Source organism: Sesamum indicum, linkage group LG4, assembly GCF_000512975.1.
Source record: "Sesamum indicum cultivar Zhongzhi No. 13 linkage group LG4, S_indicum_v1.0, whole genome shotgun sequence".
Classification (NCBI taxonomy): Eukaryota; Viridiplantae; Streptophyta; class Magnoliopsida; order Lamiales; family Pedaliaceae; genus Sesamum; species Sesamum indicum.
The window spans coordinates 6399190-6419883 of record NC_026148.1 but is presented as its reverse complement, the minus strand read 5'-3'; the positions used below and the strand labels follow the sequence as shown (position 1 = coordinate 6419883).

The 20694-nt window shown below is 37.0% G+C and overlaps 2 protein-coding genes across 4 annotated transcripts in view; both read right to left on the bottom strand.

Moving 5' to 3' along the window:
* LOC105160135 lies at positions 444-1849 on the bottom strand. Its single transcript, XM_011077402.1, has 3 exons — positions 1546-1849; positions 1275-1429; positions 444-1163 (listed from the first exon to the last, which is right to left on the bottom strand). Exons 1-3 carry the CDS (start codon positions 1847-1849, stop codon positions 444-446), a joined length of 1179 nt encoding a protein of 392 aa, XP_011075704.1.
* LOC105160133 overlaps positions 7538-20694 on the bottom strand; it is a 34466-nt gene continuing 21309 nt past the window's right edge. The window contains exons 1-10 of one of the 3 annotated variants that reach the window (XM_011077398.2): positions 17768-18061; positions 16342-16411; positions 15848-15972; positions 15289-15397; positions 15144-15207; positions 15003-15058; positions 14560-14667; positions 12642-12791; positions 8503-8673; positions 7538-8345 (exon numbers count right to left, since the gene is read on the bottom strand). In XM_011077398.2, coding sequence (XP_011075700.1) covers positions 8112-8345; positions 8503-8673; positions 12642-12791; positions 14560-14667; positions 15003-15058; positions 15144-15207; positions 15289-15397; positions 15848-15972; positions 16342-16411; positions 17768-17985 — 1305 coding nt within the window. In that variant the 5' untranslated portion in view covers positions 17986-18061 and the 3' untranslated portion in view covers positions 7538-8111. Of the gene's footprint in view, positions 8346-8502; positions 8674-12641; positions 12792-14559; positions 14668-15002; positions 15059-15143; positions 15208-15288; positions 15398-15847; positions 15973-16341; positions 16412-16788; positions 17121-17767; positions 18062-20694 lie in introns of those variants that run through there. The other 2 variants (XM_020693399.1, XM_011077400.2) reach the window with 2 other exon arrangements.

Below are 20694 nucleotides of genomic sequence, written 5' to 3'. Positions count from 1 at the left end.
GAATAAGGGAAGAAAATTATTGACCTATATATATTTATATATATATATTTCGATTTTCTAATTTTTTGATTTATATATATATATATGTAAATAAATAAATAAAAGCAAGTAAATGAAAGTAAATTAAGTGAATAACAGTCTACGAAGTGCGTCTAAGCGTGGGCACGCTTAGTGGAAACTCCAAGTCTATTTTGGTGAAGTGATTTAAATAGTTTTGAAAGATCGACTAAGCGTGGGCACGCTTAGTGGGAACTTCAAATCTGTCCAATTTAGCCATCCAAACAGATTTGGATACTTCATTAAGCATGGCACGCATCGTAAAACTTGAATAAAATTACAAAAACTAAAATCAAATGAAACAGGAATGAAAAAGATAGAAATTTCATGGGTTGTCTCCCATGCAACGCCTTTCTTTAATGTCTTTGGCTAGACATTGTTGTGCCTCAACTTGAATAAGTTTGGCACTTTAAATTCTCTTCTTCTTCGTCGTCGTTCACCCAAAGATGGTGTGGATCAAGGAAAATTTTGAGGTTCATGAGAGAATTCTTCCTCGAACTTATTTTGTTGTGAAATGCTTTGTTCTTATAAGTTCTCGAACAAGAGCTGAAGTCTTTATAACCATCGAATTTAGCTTTTTCTTGCACCAACGGATCTATGATCATGGTTTCTTCCAAAATTTTTGCTTTCTCTAACATGAGGCTTTCTTCCAATGTGTACTTCACATGGTCCTCGCCGTTAATTATTGTGGAATCCTGCATGAGATGGTCAAAAATATCTACAAGAAAAGCGGTAGGTAAATCAGTCGGATACCTCATGGATTCATAGATGTTGAATCTTATGATTTCCCCATCGAATTCCATGGTGAGACTTCCACTGTGCACATCGATTTTTGTTCGAGCTGTCTTGAGGAATGGTCTTCCTAGCAGGATTGACGTGGAATTGGGGGAGTTGTCCTCCCTCATGTCCAGCACGTAAAAATCGGCGGGAAAAACCAATTCATTTACCTGTACGAGAACATCTTCCAAGACTCCTTCCGGATAGACTACAGAGCGATCTACAAGTTGGATGACTACCCCTGTTTCCTTTAAGGGACCAACATTTAAGGACTCAAAAATGGTGAGGGATATAACATTTATAGACGCTCCAAGGTCACACATAGCACTCTTTATTCCAATTACACCAATTTTACAGGGTATAGAGAACGTACCTGGGTCCTTGCATTTTGGGGGTAGTTTTCATTGGAGAATTGCAAAAACGTTCTCCCCCATACTTACCCATTCATTTTCCTTGAGTTTACCCTTACTAGTGCACAGTTCTTTGAAAAATTTCGCGTAGCGGGGTATTTGCTTGATGGCATCGAGTAAAGGGATGTTTACCTCCACTTTGCGGAACGTCTCAAAAATCTCTTTTTCCTCCTCTTCCTTCTTTGCTTTGGTGAATTTTCTGGGAAGGGTGGTCTGGTTACCAAAGGCTTCGGATGGTCCTCTTCGGGTTCGGCTTGTTCTTGTTGGACCTCAATTTATTTTTTCGACTTCCTTTTCACACCGTGCCCACGTTTAGTGTCATCTTCGTTCACATTTTCCTGCAATTCTTTTCCACTACGAAGCACAATAGCACTAGCATTTTGTCTAGAGTTAATGACAGATTGAGAAGGTAGCTTACCTTGAGACTCTAGCTTACCAACAGACGACGCCAGTTGACTGATTTGAGATTCTAGGTTTTGAATGCTCATCTGGGTCTGTTGTTGGAACTGTTGAATGCTCGTCTGAGTCTGTTGCTGAAATTGTTGAATGCTCGTCTGGGTCTGTTGCTGGAACTGCTGTGTATTGGTTACTAGTGCTTTCATCATGTCTTCGAGAGATGGGCTAGGCGTGGGATTAGGCTACGGAGGTGGTCTGTATTGGGATTTTTGAAAGTTTTGGTGTTGGTTACCGTAACTCAGATTCAGATGATCCCTCCATCCAGGGTTGTATGTGTTGGAGAAAGGATCATATCTTTTTTGTTGCTGTCCAGTGAATCCTCCTACGGCATCGGCATGCTCAGTAGTTGACTCTTGAAGAGTTGGGCACATGTCGGTAGTGTGCCCTGCTAAAGTGCAACCACACGCTTCAACAACTTTTTCGACAATAGATGTGAGTTGATTTAAACAATCTTCAAGATTACTTACCTCGTTGCTTCTCCTTGGTGGATCATCGTATCTAACCCCAAACTGTTGCGTGTTGGACGCCATAATTGAGATCAGGTTACGTGCTTCGATAGGGGTTTTATGGAACAGTGCTCCTCCACTTGCCGCGTCTATTAGTTTTCTATCCATACTTGATAGACCTTCGTAGAAATACTGGATCAACAGATGGTCCGGGATCTGATGATGGGGGGAACTTCCCACTAGCTGGTTGAATCTTTCCCAATATTCGAAAAGACTCTCTCCTGCGAATTGACGAATCCCGCTGATCTCCTTCCGGATTGTTGTGGCTCTTGAGGCTGGAAAATATTTCTCAAGAAACTGCCTCTTGAGATCATTCCATCTTGTAATGGATCTTGAAGGTAGAAAATACAATCAATCTTTCGCTTGGTCGGCAAGAGAGAAGGGGAACACTCTCAGTTTGACTTGTTCCTCGCTTATGCCTTGTGGTCGCATTCCAGAGCATACCACATGGAATTCCTTCATATGCTTGTGTGTATCTTCACCTGCGAGGCCACGGAAAGTAGGAAGTAATGAATTAATCCAGACTTCAGTTCAAAGTTTACCTCCAAATTTGGGTACTCAATGGACAGTGGCTGCTGGTTCAGATCGGGCGACGTCATGTCATTGATCGATCTTTCAGTAATCAAAGTCATTATCTCTTCTTCGGATTCGCTTGGGGATTCCCCAAATTCCAAAGTTATATCTTTTTCATCTTCGTAGAGAGTGGATGTTCCTTCCGTTTGTTGCTTAGTCTCCCAACGAAGTCTTCATGTGGTCTTCTCGATTTCGGGATCGTATACCAATTTACCTATACGAGAAGAACTTGGCATCAATGGTGATAAAATCAAGTAACTAAAATTAAATAAATCTACTTAATAACGCCAGTCCCCGGCAAAGGCGCCAAAATTTTATGGGTGTCGAGACCACCAAAAATAATTCCTACAACACTTGTGAAAGTGGGAGTAGGGTCGATTCCACAGAGACCGGCTTTAAGTTGATTTCTTTGAGAAAAAGAAAATAAAAGAGGGGAGATTTGATGATAAAAAGAAGTAATCGAATACTAAATAAATTAATTGAAATTACCTGACGAAGATACGAGAGAGAGATTTTTCGGTTAAAATTAGGATCATGCTTGATTTTTGTGAGTTGATCATTGATGCAAGAATAACACATGTATAAATGAATAAATCAGTTATAGTGTTGATACGACCTAACACCTTACCTTTTCGTCAGCCAAGGTACAACCGTTGACTAGATCCCTAATTAATAGACAACCTTGGAAACGTCCACAAGATTTAATCTGTTAACAGTATTAAGAATTAGAAAGGCCTGATTCTAATCAACAAACTCCTACGAGGATAATTCGTTTAAACTAGATCATACATTCCCCATAACACAACTAATTACTACGACATAATTAATCATGCTATGTTGGTCTAAGCATTAAACTAAATAAATAATTACATGGATTTATAAAGTCCAATTAGCTAAGCAAACCTTCTTCATAATGAATAACCGGCCGAATCATTCATAAATCAGACGTTTGTAATAAAAGCACAGAGAATAACATGAATATTCATTTAACAAGTGTAAAAGGGACAGATTGGATCTCACAACATATTACGAATCAAGCAATCACCATACCTTAACCAAAAAATAAGGAATTTAGCCGGACATGTTAATGGAAGAACACACTAAAAAGTGGAATTCCATTAATTCCGGTTATAAAATAAAAATAAAAGAGAAAGAATGAACAAAGAATTCTATAGAGTTCCAATCAATAACTGACTCCTTCGAATGAATAGACCCCTCCTATTTATAATAAAAGTCACCTACGAATCTAGACGTAGGCGGTGGATAAATATATGATTAACTCGAAAAAGGTAAATAAATAATAAGAGATAAGTTTTAAAGAATCCTTTCTAAACCTAAACACTTCATTCCTTTTTCTTTTGCGGAAATTACTCGTTTTCCTCCTTGACCCGAGTTGACCACTCCACTGTGCGTGGGCACGCTTAGTCAATTCTGCAGCAATTTTCTTGTAATCTACTTTTTTCCTTTTTGATGCCTTCAATTTCGATTTTAGCTTGATTTTTTCCATCTTTGCCTCATATCTTCCATTTTTGCTGAATATGCAATAAAATCACATAATTAGGGATGTTTTGGCTTAAAAAGAAAGATTAAATCGCTATAAAATTGGGACAATTACAGTGATATCAATAGAAATTATTGAAGTACTAATAAAAACAACTTTAAAGAAATTGATTCAAAAATACATTTATCAATAATGGATAAAAGAATCAATAACTTAAGAGATGATTGTCTTGGGGCAATGATAGGTAATTTGTATGCAAAAAAAATTAATATTTGACATTCATCGTAGGATTGCATACAACCTAGCAGACTAAGATTTCAGTAGTGTCTTAACCCTTCATCAGGATTTTAAAAGAAACATCTTATGAAGAGGGTAATAGACCATATTCTATAATGAATAGGTTATGCCCTTTCTAACACACACCATTCTCATTTGTTTCTTAGGAAATAGTATATTGAGATTCCTAAAATTTTTAAGGAATTTGCCAAGGTTATGACACTAGATCCAATTAGAATACCTAGAATATGGATGTCGATATTGTTATTAAAGATCTCTCTCAATTTTAGATCAAAGCTTAGCTCTATAACTGAATTTAGTAGTAGAATTTTCTTTTCAAAAGATAAGATTACATGCTAAAGGAGAAGGAGTTGTTAAAAGTTCTAAACCCTCAAGCAATTATAGTAGATAATGTCAAACTTAGATGCCCTGAAAGTTGAAAAGAAATACAAGTTATGTTTGACATCACTGAAAAAGAAAATTATTTTTCTTGTGACGACTTATAACATTTGCAGCAACCTGTTATTGGTAAATATGAAAACATGCTAGAGATAGCAAGCCATGAAATCATAGTTGCACGTGTTGCAAGACGAGAGAATGGGAGTATGAATTGGAGTTAAATTTCCTTGAAGATCATACCATGGGGAAGAAAAGGTTACGGTATCAGTATTGATGGTGCTACCATAATGATTGAATGACGAGTCCCTTTTCTATATACATATATATTGGTTTGTTGTATGATCAATATAAGACAGAATACTTTGCAGCTTATATTGATTTAGGATCAGGGATTTGCACAGCAAAACCTGGAATGTTTCCTAGAGAAGTTATGGAAACCTTAGCCGTTATTGCAACAAGCGATTTTTCACAAAAAATCCTAATACTCTATAAGGGTATACAAGAAATAAATATCATGATTGGAGGAGCATTTGGAATACCTTGGTATAGGGTGAAAATACCTCCTATCTACTCCAATGATACAAGTGTTGATATTTGGCTAGGTAACAATTTTATTTAATTCTTTGTAAAATGTGTGCATGATAACAATAGAAATCTGTTGATATTTACTACTAATTGTGGTAGTGAGATACAGATTTTGCAAAGAGAAAAGGTATTAACAAGATAATGCCCATAAACTTTTGCAGCAAGCATGGTGATTTTGATACCAGATTAACTCATCCGAAAATGCATAATAAGAGACAATTTGGTAAAATTCTTTATCTTTCAGGCAACAAGGACTCATAGATAGATAAACCTTCTATGAGGAATCAGAAAAAGAAACTAAGAACCTCAAGGAAACATTGCAAGAGATAAAGTCACTAGACATAAGTAAGAAAAGTGGGCTCTCTCTTGAGAACGTCAAGAGACTAAAAGAAATTTCAGTAAGAACCCTCTGGCATGGTGGGATAAGAAAAAATAGAAGAAACTCTGAAAGTTAAAGACGAACGCAAATATGAGTATGTTCAATACAAGCGTATTCAGATGAACATGGTGGATAAGAAGGATATGCAAGGGATAATAAAAGAGCATATCAATCTTGAACTCATCGAACCTGGAGTTTCTGCTCATAGTAGCCCTGGTTTTCTGGTAAGAAACTATGGTGAAATAAAAAGAGGTAAACCTAGGTTGGTAGTTAACTACCAAGGGATTAATAAAATATTATAATTTCAAGATTATTACATTCCTAATAGAGAGCACTTAATTGATTGCATTAAAGATGCAAAAGTGTTTTCTAAATTCGATTGCAAATTTGATTTTAATCAAATTAAGATGGAGAGCGAATCAAAGAAATTCGCTACATTCTCAACATCACAGGGACAATATATCTAAAATGTGCTACCAATGACATTAGCTAATGCACCACAGATATTTTAAAAAAAAATGGATAATCTTTTTAAAGGTTATTTTGAATTCATGTTTGTCTACATTGACAACATATTGATTGCATCTAAAAGTATGAAAGATCATATTAAACATCTTGAGGTATTTTAAGATACATGTCATAGAGAATGATTAATGAATTCTGAAAAGAAATTGAATTTTTAGGAATTTTTATTTATGAGACAAGTATTAAGTTGCAAGATCATATTGTGGAGAACATCAGCAATTTTCCAAACGTACTCAAGGATAAAAAGCATTTACAGAGCTTTTTTGGAGTTGTTAATTTTGCAGACATTTTTAATAGAAATCTCACAAGATATAGAAAAAATTTCCAACCACTCTTGAAGGAAACAAAAAGTTCAAAATAGAAATGAGAAGAAATTCATACTCAAGGGGTTCGTGATTTATGTAAAAATACATACTAAAATTTACAATATAGTATATATTATGCAATCTATTTTATTACTTATAAATTTATGTAAAAATGTGATGATTCCCATAATTTAATCTAATAATAATAATAATAGTAATAGTAATAATAAAATTAAAAATAAAAAAAATTAACTCAAGCCCATCATATAGGAGTCAAGCTCGAACTCGAGAAGCCAAAAAAGTCGAGCTCGAGTCATTGACACCCCTACTGCACACCCACACAAGTGATGAAAGAGAAGGCACTTAGCAGCTGGGATTCAATTTGTTATTTCTCATTACAAAAGCGTTTATACCACGTTTCTTTAAGTTTATCTGCTCTCCTTGGTAAATAGAATTTCCTCAGTTTCAACTTAGTAGGCGTGTTAGTCAACTCCAGCTGGTAGTTTGTTAGAGTCAGTTAGGGAGATTAGTAAGCAGCAAGTATTTAAGACCAAGGTATTGTGATTGTGTTAATCACTATTCATCTTCAAAAACAACTAATTGAAACCCTTGAAATTTCAATGACGTCTTTCTTCGATTTTGTTTGCTGCGCTTTGTTTCAAACCTTGTATGTGTAACACCTCATAATATACTAATTAAAGTACGTATCAGTACGAACAACTCAATGCTTTATACATTCATGTAAAGGTTACACTACGCACTACAAAAAAAAGGTAAGAAACACAAAATGTGCCAAATTATTCATACTTCTATAAGAAATATACATACACATACATACATACATACATACATACATACATAGAATATACATAGATATCAATTGACAACAAAAACCAGGTCGAGTATAAGGAGAAGGAACCAACTATTAGGAGGATAAACAAGTGAAAAGATCTCGATTCTAAGTAATTTATCTGGGACCTCTATCCACTTGCAAGCCTCAGCAGCTGACCATTCAAATGCAGTATACTCCAACTATGAATTTGGTTTTGGACTCCTAAGTGCCCTTTCCCAATTTCATAATCTCTGTATTTAAATCTTTACGAGGCAAATCCCTATGCTTAATGATACAAGCTTGACAAGGTGGCATGGTCCGTGCTGCATCACACTTCTTCACAGCCACCAACGATTTTTTACATTATCTATCTGAACTCCGGTTCGACTACACTTATCGAATATTACAAAGATTTTTCAAGCATTTAAACTTCATATGCACATCATATACAGGGACCTAAGGTAAGATGATGATGAAAGTATTGATTAACCTGGGATTCTTTATGCATTTCCTCCCTGCTTGTTTCCTCCTTATGGCCTTAAAAGCCTAGGACCAGAGTTAGAGGCAATCCACGTTGTAATTACATCCACAAGGAGATCAATTTCCTTTGGATTATATGCACGGAAAATACTCGAGTCTGCACCAAATGTACTGCCCACTTCTTTGGCAACAGCCTCCCATGGTGTACCTGCAGTTAAAGTTGCCAACAACTCTCCTCCACGATTGACAGCATCTGCCATTGCTGGGGGCACATCTGGAAGAACCTGAACATTGAAAATTTTCCAAGTGTTATATCAGCAAACTGATTAATAAATATTACTTAGGATGGTGGTTCTGGTTCCCGCACTTATACTGAGAGACAGCTATCTGCAGGTTCATTGTAAATGTATTCTCAGTATATTGACACCATTTATTTGTTACCTGTTGTAGAGGCAGCCCATGATCCCCAGGTAATAGACGAATGGACATATCCAGCATTGAACTGATAGCAGAGTCCGAGCTCAGAACCTGGGCTAGTGTAGAAGTTTCATCAATGGTATCATCTTTGAACTTTATTAATAAGTTCCTTGAGATGCCATAGTAAGACCTGATCTGTTAAATGCAAAATCACATAAATCAATATATTACTTATTTTTATTCATCATTGAAGAACTTCCTATTCATCACATAAATCAGAAATATGTATCTACACATCAAGTCCTATCCAGAATGTGATAAAAATTGAGACGCAGAAGTTTCCACATCTTGCAATTAGGCCCTTCAGAAACAAAGGTACAAGTACGATTCAATGAGGCAAGGGAGAGATCATCATGATCATTCTTGGCACCTTCTCCCTCTTCATTTTGGGCAAAGTATAATATAGCTAAGTAAAGGTAACACCTTCTCATATAGGAATTCCAGGTCAAAATTTTAATACAATTTTGGGAATGAAATCTGAGAAAAGGTTTGCTCCACTAAAAGGGAAAAAAATGCTTAGTGCTAAACAAAATGAGTTGCATAAAGTGACATAAAGGTCCTTACATGTTTGTGCATCCATTTATCGCCAAAAATTATTCTTCCTCTTTCTGCCATGAAAAATCTTCTTTATTTCTAATAGTCGTAAGAATATGCTACCACAATCACAGTTCATAACACGATCCTCGAAAAACCCAAACTAAAACTGCAGAAAGAAGTTCTTAAATCACATCCAATCCCTCTGCATTGTAATTTCACCAAGGAATTTAAATCTGCCTTTTGGAATATTCAGCGTAGCATGCTGTATCAGTGCCTGAGAATGTTCGAAGCCCTCCAAGTGAAAACAGAAAAGTATTGTAAAGAGCCTACCCAGGGTTTAATTACTGCAAGATAGAATCGGGTCGCAATACTATATCCGTGCTTGAGAAAGTTCAACGCCCTCCAAGTGAAAAGTATTGGAAGGAGCCTATCCAGGGTTTAATTACTCCAAGGTAGAATCAAATCCCAATTGTAAGTCCATATTTGTCTTAAATATGATTACCTAAGATGTAATACAGTGGAGTTTGATGTTGACCAAAAATACTGTCTAGATGGTCCCAAGTTATTTGGATCATTTCAAATTAGTAAGAGTACGATTTGTATGAAACATTTTTGGTCAAGGGGCCAGTACTGACAACAATAACAATGTTTGTTCCTAATAAATGAGTTGAGTAGTAATTAGTTGTGTAGTACATAACCTTAGTCAAGGTGCAAATCTAAAATTAACACATTTTATTAATTCAATTATCACCAAATTCTAGATTTAAGATAATAAGAATGTTAGTTTACATGAAATTTAGTCTGGTCACAATCCACAGAAGCTTTTATGTTGAAAAAATAATTCAATGAGCACAATACAAATTTTTCTCTTATTCTCTCTACTTTCTCACCTTTTCTTTCTATATTCTCTCATTTTAAAATTTAAATTTAAATCTCACATAATAAATTCTACTTACAAAGTAATACTGCATATTAATTTTATTATTTAATTGTAATATACTTTTTTAATTAATAAATTGTTGAGATAAATACATTTTTGGTCCTCAAACATAGTCACTAATGCGGTTTTGGTCCTCAAACAATTTAAGGTTGCAATTTTGATCCTTAAACTTTAACTTTTTTGACACTTTTGGTTATTCAATTAACTTTTCCAAAAGTTTGCTATTTTCCTCCCATTTTGTGGTGTTTTTCAAGTTGTAATCCAATGCACCCATTTTTTTACTATTTTTCTTCAAACTTCAAAAGAGAATAAACTAAAAAAAATAAATTTAAGCAACAAATTTTCTACATAATCTTAACAAAAAATTGTCAATAATAGAAAATTTGTTGCTTAATTTTTTATTTTTTTTATTTATTCTCTTTTGAAGTTTGAAAAAATAGGAAAAAAATGGATGCATTGAATTACAATTTGAAAAACACAATGGAAGAACATAACAATTTTTTGCCACTTTATATGAAATTTTCATTAAGTTTAACGGAAAAGATAACGGAAGGACCAAAAGTGCTAAAAAAGTTAAAGTTTGAGGATCAAAATTGCAACTTTAAATTGTTTGAGAACCAAAACCACATTAGTGACTATGGTTGAGAACCAAAAAATCATTTATCCCATAAATTGTTTGTTGTTACCCAAATTTATAATTATATTATTACAGTTATAGGATTTGTTAATAAATTGAATAAATTATAAAAATCAAAATTAACAATTGATACTAGCTTGGGTTTAAATACAATATCATCTATCATTGTAGAAGTTAAATATGAAAAATTAGATTTGGTCCATCCAATATGTACCAATGCGATATTTATAACAGAATTTACGTACTAGCTAGACTAACATAAAACTTATGCATCCATAAAGTACCTAAATAGTTTTTAATCTAATTTAAAAAAGAATAAAATCCTATGTAATTATTTATGGTCTTTTACTTTTCTCATTAGCACAAGCTTTCATGATTAAATCCTAATTAGTTTGAGCTCTTATAATTAACCAAATCTTTTTTTTTCCCCAAATTTTTAAAAAATTCATCTTCCTTCCCCTAGAATTATAATAGGAATATGACAACTGGTGAAAAAATTACAGAAAACATCATAAATCCAGTCATGCACAATGATCTAAATAATCATTACTCCGCCATACGAAGTCCTCTACATACCCATACGATATGGTTGGAGAGCTCACAAAGTTTATGAATCTAGTTCCATTCAAAAACTTATGATAGAAAGAAATCAAACTGTCAGCTTTTCTTAAATCAGAGATTGAGATAAAAAAGGAAACTTGTATATATTTTAAGTTTTTACTCGAAAATTGATACTGTCCAATTGTGACCACCCTTTTTACTATTTAACAGTTATTTGTAGGTAGAATAGGTATATGGAAGATTCCAACAAACATATTATAAGATTCATAGTTCTATAATATGTACAGATGTATAGATATTGATAAAATGTTCTTCTTTTTAGAGAAATTTGCATTATTTTCATAACATTAGTTGAACTCCTGATCCGACATCTTCAAAGAGTCTAATCATAGATAGTAGGGATTTTTTAGGCTTTGTAAGCTAAAGATGGATTTCTTTTGAACCACCAATATAATGAAGGATGAAATCTAAATCTGTAAGATAGCATCTTTTTTCTGTGCTCCTGCTGTCAGCATCTCTGTTTAGCATATTTGTTGTGCTTTTGACTGGAAATTTACATAGAAGCATACCCAAAATGCAAATTGCAATCCGAGTTTGCAAGAAAACGTAAAGTTCTTGCTGATAGAAGTGAAAGTCTTGGTTTGTGTGGATACAAGCATGGGGAACTGTCAAAAGTGCACGAACTTAGTAAACGAAGATGATCAGAAAAAATGATTTGATATATCAAAAGATACTATATTTATAGTTTTGATTTCTCCCACTATGATGTAAATTGTCTTTAGAAATCCACCCCAAAGAAAAGACTACGAGCCCTTTGATCTCTAAGACAATACTCCTAAGATTTGTCGGAACAAGAACCTAACCCAAGTTAAGAAGGAGAACAATATAAAGTACTCTAGATGCTAGAGAGAATGGTGGAAGACCAACACAATGGTTGACTTGCACTGAAGACAGCCAGGAAAGGCCAGCATTGTTACTCAGAAACACTGAACCTGCACCCTTAACTTAAGGAGAGTATTGAAAAATTGATGCACTTGGGGTAACCTTGAGCAAATACCTAATTATTTTCTTTAACTAAAAGCTGTCAGTTACTAGGAAAGGTCAGGTTTGGACCATTATGTATTTGTTTTAACTTGCACTGCTTCATAAAAATTATGCAAATAAAACTGACTGCAATAGGACAAGCTAAACAATAAGTGCACATGATGCAAGACAAATCAGATTTTAAAAACTAATGGAAGTGGAATGATGAGAATCTACTGAAATCTCATTGCAGCCAGCCATACCATGTGAAAAAGTGTCCAACTTATACTAATTTCCAAGATCCACAAAGCATAACAGTAACAGTAGTAGAAAGGCAGCTATCTTGATTTAATTAAACATTAACCAATTACTGAAAAGGATACCAAAAGTGGAAGCTGAGTTTACCAAACGTCGAGTTTCTTCTGGCTTAGGTGAAAATTCTTCCCTTCCTTTAGCCAAGTCCATGTACAATGGAGGCAGCTGCTCAACCAGAGGAAGAACTTGCTTCAAGATGGATGGGCTAAGGTTCTCAAACTGCTTCCTCGTCATCTCAGCCTGCAGATATCAATTTGAAACACCAAAGTATATGTTCACAGGTCCTACATTTCATGAGGAAAATAGCAAGCTAACCAAGATGAGCTTTTAAACCAAGAACATCCAACATAAATTACTACACATACCTGCATAGACAAAGGACACAACGGAGCAAATATTATCCAGAAACAGGGAATGGGTGTTGTGACAAGGAGCAATGAACAGAAAAAATGAACAAATAAGTAGGCGTGGCAGTGAAGTTCGAGAGTACCACAAAAGTAAGAAACACAAGGCCATCTCTTTTAGCTAGTAAGTACTTTTGGCTCTCAAAGATATCCCTTCCAATACCCAAAAGGGCAGAGAAACCCAAAAGAACTTCTGCATTAGCTTCCTTATTTTGGATATGGATTTAAATTCATTGTTCAAGCCAAAATACCTAAACCTTTTCTATTACAACATACAAAATCCAGTACGGATGAATGAACCCGCTTGCGTTACTTTCCCAATAGATACTCCATTTCTGTCACTACTTTCAAAGTGGTGCAAGTTTAATTTTGGAGCAAAATTCTTTTTACAAAAAGTTAACTCGTATAAGAACAAGAAATTCACTCTGAACCACTTGCAACTAGATGTCCACTCATAATATCCATGGTTGAAGAGATCGTAGAGGTTTAGTTGTTTGCTCCATTAAGCCATAGTCCAGTCATTGGTTTTCGTCACCTAGCAACATCAGTGTTCTAACTCATTTCATCGAGAGATAGAAAGTGATAAATTGGTCATAAAGCAGCGCAGAGATAAAGGTCGAGAACAAATGAGGATAAACTGACCATAGTTTTAAGATGATATTGGTTGCACGTGATAAGTGGGTTTTAGAGGAATAAATTCCATCTTAACAGCCAGAAAAGCAAGCAACTATCAACCAGTTCCTCCAGTAGGGTACATGAATCTGAGAGCAACTGATGCATCTGATTCCGACATCTTTCGGCACATAATTTTAAATATGGTAGGCCAGCATGTTGTTTTTTTTTGGGAGGCAGGCGTAGGTGGTAATCTCTCCAATTCAACACGGTTTCCATGTGGATCTTAGCTTACAGAAAACGATATTAAGCTAAATAGATTCATATAGGAGTATCCAAGAGAAGTGGACGGGTGGCATGGCAGCTGAGCAATAAAGGCTTAAATGGAGATGTTGTGGGGTAGGGAAGTTGGAGGAGATCGCTGTTGAGGTGAGACAGTTGATCAGGAACTTGTGGAGTTGATGTCCCAGTATACATAATAAGGAAGGTGATAACTTTTAAAGGAATGACAGGTCAGAGACTAATCTACAGGAGATTAACTGGAGAATCTGTAATTGATTTCTGGTTCTGCTGAAGAAAATGGAGAACATAGCAAACATTTGATGCTTGCAAGAGTAGAAAAGTAATGCACCACAAACACCTATGCACCAGGGGAGAAAGCACAGCTAGGTAAAGTCCCTACTCAATCTTCACCTTGACCAAAGACCCGGAAATTCTTTCTTCATAATTTTCATGCTAATGCTATCACATATTACATCTGCAGAATAAAACGTATTTTCTCCTATTTTCTTTCTAATCACGTTTCAGAAAGATTCAAGGGTTTTGGACCAGCACAATGATGGTATCCTCAAATTAGTTAGACAAAGAGAAATCCCAGTTATTATGAACGGAAACTAAGAATAATAAAGCAACAATATCTGTAATGAAACATGGATTGCATCTGAAGTTACCTTCAAATTGTAAAATACATGAGATGTAAGTCAAAATCTCACCCCAAGGCGAATAGTTGGTGATGATGCTATTTGTGATAAAAATGGTCCGATGCTTTGTGCCATTGGGACAAGAACAGGCGAAAACAGAGGAACAGCTAAGCTTGCTTCCTGAAATTAAATAAACAACCATTTTCACAATTGTGGATAACTTGAAAGAAATTACAACATTTTGTGACATGAATATTTGAAGCCTGAATTGCATGTTCTTTGCTTTATATAAGATTGAGACCAACTTAAGAACCTGCTAAAGTTGATGGGTGTTACCTTTATGTGGATTATAATTTGAAGGCATAAGGAATAAAGAAAATTCACAAATTTTGACAGATTCCTTAATAGTTTTATGTTCTCGGTTGACATTAGCCATGTTAAAAGTGGATGACCTATAAATTAGGTAAATTTTCGAACCATCAGGGGTAAAAGAAAGGTAAAAACTCATACTGTACCTTGTTGTTGAATGCCATTAGTATATTTCCACTTCTTTGCACAGCATACCTTGAGCCTGATGATCAAACAACAAAGTTATCACCAGAAGCTAAACATCTGGAACTGCTTTAACATAAATAAAACATTAATGACGAGTCTACCAATGAGAAGATGAATAACGGATCCCAGAGAATGACCAATGCCAAAAGTAGGAATATCCTCAACCTGCAAAAAGAAGCAACTCAACAATAGAAAAAATCAAAAGCTAGGATACAAATACTTCAACAAATTTTAGATGAAACTTACTGTTTCTTGGAGATACCGAAGACACCTCTCAAATTTAAACTGCACTTCATCTGCAATGAGGAAGTGATCAAAACCACTGGCATAAGGTGTAGCAATAACTAATATACCCCTGTGCCACAAAGTGCAAAGTAAGCAAGTTACTACCTCCAAGTACTCAATGATGCTAGAAGCAGAGATTCTAATTAACTACCCCTCCCCCCTTCTTCTTGCCTGGCCATTCCACCTTCCAATCCACACCACAAACACATATAGGAGAATAAAAGGCAAAGGAAAATGGTATCTAAAGTTGACATATATAGGAAAAGCTCAGAGAAAGCAGCACCAGAAGAGGGAAAGATCCAGCTTCCAATAAAGCAACTCAATGTTACAATGTAATTTATAGAATCAACAAATAATATCAACTCAACTTCAAAGCAGTAGGACTTAAAAGAACAAGGAATGATATCAAACGTAAGTACTTGTGCAAAGTCCCGTAATAAATGTCATGGCAGACAATGGTATGATCATGTCTGCCCAAGTAATTTACTGATCAAACTGAAGGATCAGTAAAACTACTCACTTATTTGCAAGACGTTCCAAGAACAAGCGGTAAGTAAGCTGTGGTGCAGCCCCCACAAATATGCCACCAATAAAATGTACAATTGACGTTAACTTGGAGTTCCTTGGTCTCAGCACCCATGCGCCCTATAAAAATTCATATATGTTATCAGCAATTATGCTAAGACCACCTGGACCATATATACAGCTGCCATGTAAGCCTGATACTAGCTTTATTTCTTCAGCATTCAGAAACTGTAACATGTTTTTTTCTGCAATGAGGTAAGTAAAAATCGCACGACACTGACTGTCAAGTGTCAAAAGTTATTTGCACCAGAAAGTTAACTCATTCCTTTGAATACTTCCTTTGGAGTAAATGATTTATAGCAACAAACATATAAAACAAAAAGAAAAGACATAACCCATTTCCAAGACAAGCTGGCAGATTCTCATAGAGCATCAACTAGATATACAGTGAAACAGCTAAACTGGTTGCTATCTTAAACTAAAGTATACCTCAATTTCACTCCAGTCGCCTGAACCACCCCAACCATCTTGATTTTGCTTCACAGTCTCCATAAGTACTCTGTAGATGAAGCAAATTGATAACATTATTTAAGCTACTTTAAGTGGATTAGACCAGCCATATGGATTTGAATAGAAACTACTGTATTCAATCCACGTTATGATGCAAATAGTAATGAATTTGGAAGCATCTCTAAAGCTTATAAGCCTAAGACGGAAAGAAAGCTTCACATTCCTTAAATTCATAGGAGTGAAAATGAAGGCCAAGCAATTGAAAAAGTGGAGTGAGTGTGGATGGGTTCTCACAAGACAACCAGGAATGGAGTTCACAGGATTTATTTTCTAAGACAACAGGATGAAGAAATTAAAGCTTATGGACCCTTTTATAATAACTGGACTTGAAAAAACTGCATAAAAGTCATCTAATTCTGATAGTACCGGTGACGAGGCTTGAGGTTTCTGTTCCATCTTGTTGCCAACTTAAGAAGATAGAGCTTTCACCGCAAACGGCAAGGTGCAAGAGAATGCGATTCAGTTTTCATTTATGTCGTAGAAGAAGTATGAGAAGCAAGAGTCAAGCAACATTCAATATCCACCATACTTGAAGCCAAGCACAACAAATCCACAAGGTGGTGCAGATGAAGCTTCGCAAGAGGACGAGGAACTGCAGACTAATGGTTTGATTGTGCAAAAATATGATCTTAAGGATGGCAAAGTGAGCTGATTACTGGGGACTTCACTAAAAAGGTTGAAAAGGAATAGAGGAGTTTCAAAGCTTTACATCATTTATGAAAAGGATCTCCGTAATTTCCCCCTTCCTTTTCTTTCTTTTTTCTTTTCTGTCTTTTTTCCTTTAATTGGTGGTGGTGGGTGGGGTTGGGGGTGGGGGTGGATGCGCCGTGACAGTAGAAGAATGAGGAATAGCTATCTGTCAAGGATGGAGGCATCATCTTGAACAAGTGAACGTTATTATTCACACAACATAAGTGGAAGGCCACAACCAGGAAAAAGGTACTGATCTACCAGTCATAAGGAGGCAAACTAACTCTCAAGTGGCATAGTTGGTTCTATAGCAAGAAACACCGCAGCTCCCACGCAAATACTGCTAAGATTAGGCATGCAGCAATATGGTGCAACACTCTTAGTTTCTGCTTATAAAACTTCCTTTGCTGGATTGTATCAGCTGACCCTGAGTAATTGAAGGGCTAAAGATTTTCATATTTGTCTCCCTCGATTCTTTACTCTGTTCTCTATGCTGTCTCTCAATTCTCTGGATTTCTCAACTTCCGCAACACAGTCAACATCACCAAAATAGACCCACAAAGAACACTCAGTACAATGACCACCATCGACGATGAGATGCCACAAGAGAAAGAACGAAACAAAAGAATCAAAATAAAACGGGTCAGACAATAACCTCTCAATGTCCCTGTAAAGCTGGATTCCCGTTGTTTCCGGTTGACTATTAGGGTTGGCGCCGCCATCGGAGCTGCAATATATTCGGATACGGCGCCCGGAGCTACGGTTGTTAACAACGGACTGAGGAAATCGTACTAGACTCTGGGAGGAAATGGAATCGGCGTGCCGAGAGGAAAACCTTAGATGAGGCGTGCCAGTCCATATACAGGCCGCCATGGCTTACAGATGGAGAAGAGTTTCTCGTCGTTCTCGGGAAATTGTTTTCAGTTTCTTGGTTCTAGATTTGAGCCCACCATTTGTACATTTTCCATTTCTACCCCCTTTAATTATATTGTATTATATTTTGACCCATAATGTTAAGATGTGAAGATTGATTTGACATGTTGCCAAAGATGTTGAACAAGTCAAGGATGACCCGGTCCAACTTAGAAATCTCAAGTTGAGTTGGAGACTCTAAGTCAAGTCAAGGATGACCCGGTCCAACTTGAAAATCCCAAGTTGAGTTGGAGAAGGATAACCCGATTCAACTTAGAAATCCCAAGTTGAATTGGAGACTCTAAGTCATGGCTATAAATACTACTCTTATTGTCATTGCTTTGTAGAGTAGAGTAGAGAGAAAAACATATAAGTTCTTTGTATAATCGAGAGATAAAAAAAAGAGTTGAGACGAAAGTGAGTGTTGTCTTTCACGTGTGGTGAAGACTTACATACTAGTGTGTGTGTATTGTACTCCTCAATTTTCCTCCTCTTTGAGTGTTTTCTCCTGGCTTGGTATCGCCCCCAGACGTAGGATTTATATCTGAACTAGGTTAACAAATTCGTGTGTCTTTTATCGCCTTCATATTCTAGCTGTTGTCCATCTTGACCCGATTCATTTTCTAACAACTGGTATCAGAGCCTGGTTCAAGGAGTTAAGATGGAGGGAAAGATTCCAGTCGAACGGTTCAATGGTTCCGACTTTGGGTTTTGGCGTATGCAGATGGAGGCCTACCTGTACAGGAAGGACCTGTACGAACCACTTGCAGAGAAGCCCGAGAAGACGAGTGATGAAGAATGGAAGGTGCTCGATCGAAAGACGATGAGCGTAATAATCCTGTCGCTCTCTCGGAATGTCGCCTATCATGTGAAGGGAGCGAAGAGCACGAAGGAAGTCCTACAGACTCTTGCCGATATGTACGAGAAATCCTCAGCAATGAACAAGGTCATACTGATGAAGAAACTATTCAGGTTGCAGATGGAGGAGAGGAAGTCAGTTGCCGATCACCTCAATGACTTCAACCAACTCACGACACAGCTGGCGTCTGTGGATATCGTTTTTAACGATGAGGTAAAAGCGTTAATTCTGCTCTCATCTTTACCTGACAGTTGGGATGTGGTTGTTACTTCGGTGAGCACTTCGTCTGGGAAGGAGAAGATGAAGTTCGACAACATCAGGGACATGATGTTGAACGAGGAAACCCGTAGAAAGCAAACGGGTGGATCATCTGGCTCTGCACTACATATAGAGTCCAGAGGGAGACCTGACACACGGGGTAAATACCGTGGAAGATCAAGGTCCAGGGGGAAAAACAAGGGCAAGAAGGAGATGGTGTGCTGGAACTGCGAGAAGCCCGGACACATGAAAAGCGAATGTCGGGCGCCAAAGAAGGAAAAGGAGGGCCGGACAGCGAATGCCGCGACGGAAGAGATCATAGATGCACTCTTGTTGAGTGTGAGCAGTTCTTTCGATGATTGGGTCGTGGATTCAGGGGCCTCATTCCACTCATGCAACAACAAAGACATCATGGAGCCATACACCTCAGGTGATTTTGGCTTAGTTTATCTTGCAGATAACAAACCCCTCAAGATTGTAGGAAAGGGAGATGTGCGGATCAAATCAACGAATGGGTCATGCTGGACCCTACATGATGTGAGACACATACCAGGACTGAAGAGGAACTTGATCTCAATCGGACAGCTGGACAGTGATGGATTCCACACGACGTTTGGAGACGCGAAGTGGAAGATCAGTCGGGGAGCAATGACTTTGGCACGAGGACTGAAGTCGGGAACGCTTTACATGGCGGGAGGATCCAGTTCAAACATCCCCTTTGCAGGAACTGTATCGCAGGCTAACCTGTGGCACAATCGCTTTGGTCACATGAGCGAGAAAGGAATGAACGTGCTGAAGTCGAAAGGACGGTTGCCCGAGTTAAAATCGGTAGAGGTGGGTCATTGTGAACACTGCGTGTTTGGAAAGTAGAAGCGGGTGAGCTTCTTGACCATAGGAAGAACTCCGAGGAAAGAAAAGTTGGAGCTTGTTCACACCGATTTGTGGGGGCCAACACCAGTGTCATCTCTTGGTGGATCAATGTACTACATGACATTCGTCGATGACTCCACTAGAAAGATATGGGTGTATTTCTTAAAAAGAAAATCTGATGCCTTTGACACATTCAGGAGATGGAGGGCACTAGTTGAAAATGAGACAGGTCTACAAGTGAAATATCTCAGATCGGATAACGGTGGCGAGTACAACAGTGAAGGTATCAAGAATTACTGCGCCGACCGTGGAATCCGAATGCAGAAAACAATCCCGGGGACACCTCAGCAAAATGGCGTTGTTGAGAGGATGAACAGAACACTGAATGAGCGTGCGAAATGCATGCGATTGAAGAGCGGACTGCCAAAGATGTTTTAGGCAGATGCAGTCAACACAGCTGCTTTCTTGATCAATCGAGGGCCTTCTGTCCCGTTGAACAACAGGATACCAGAAGAGGTATGGAGTGGTAAGAAAGTGGATCTTTCTTTCTTACGTACTTTTGGTTGTTCAGGCTATATTTTGAACGATGATCGGACTAAGCTGGATGCTAAGTCGATTAAATGTACATTCATTGGGTATGGGACTGACGAATTTGGGTATAGATTCTGGGATGATCAAAACCG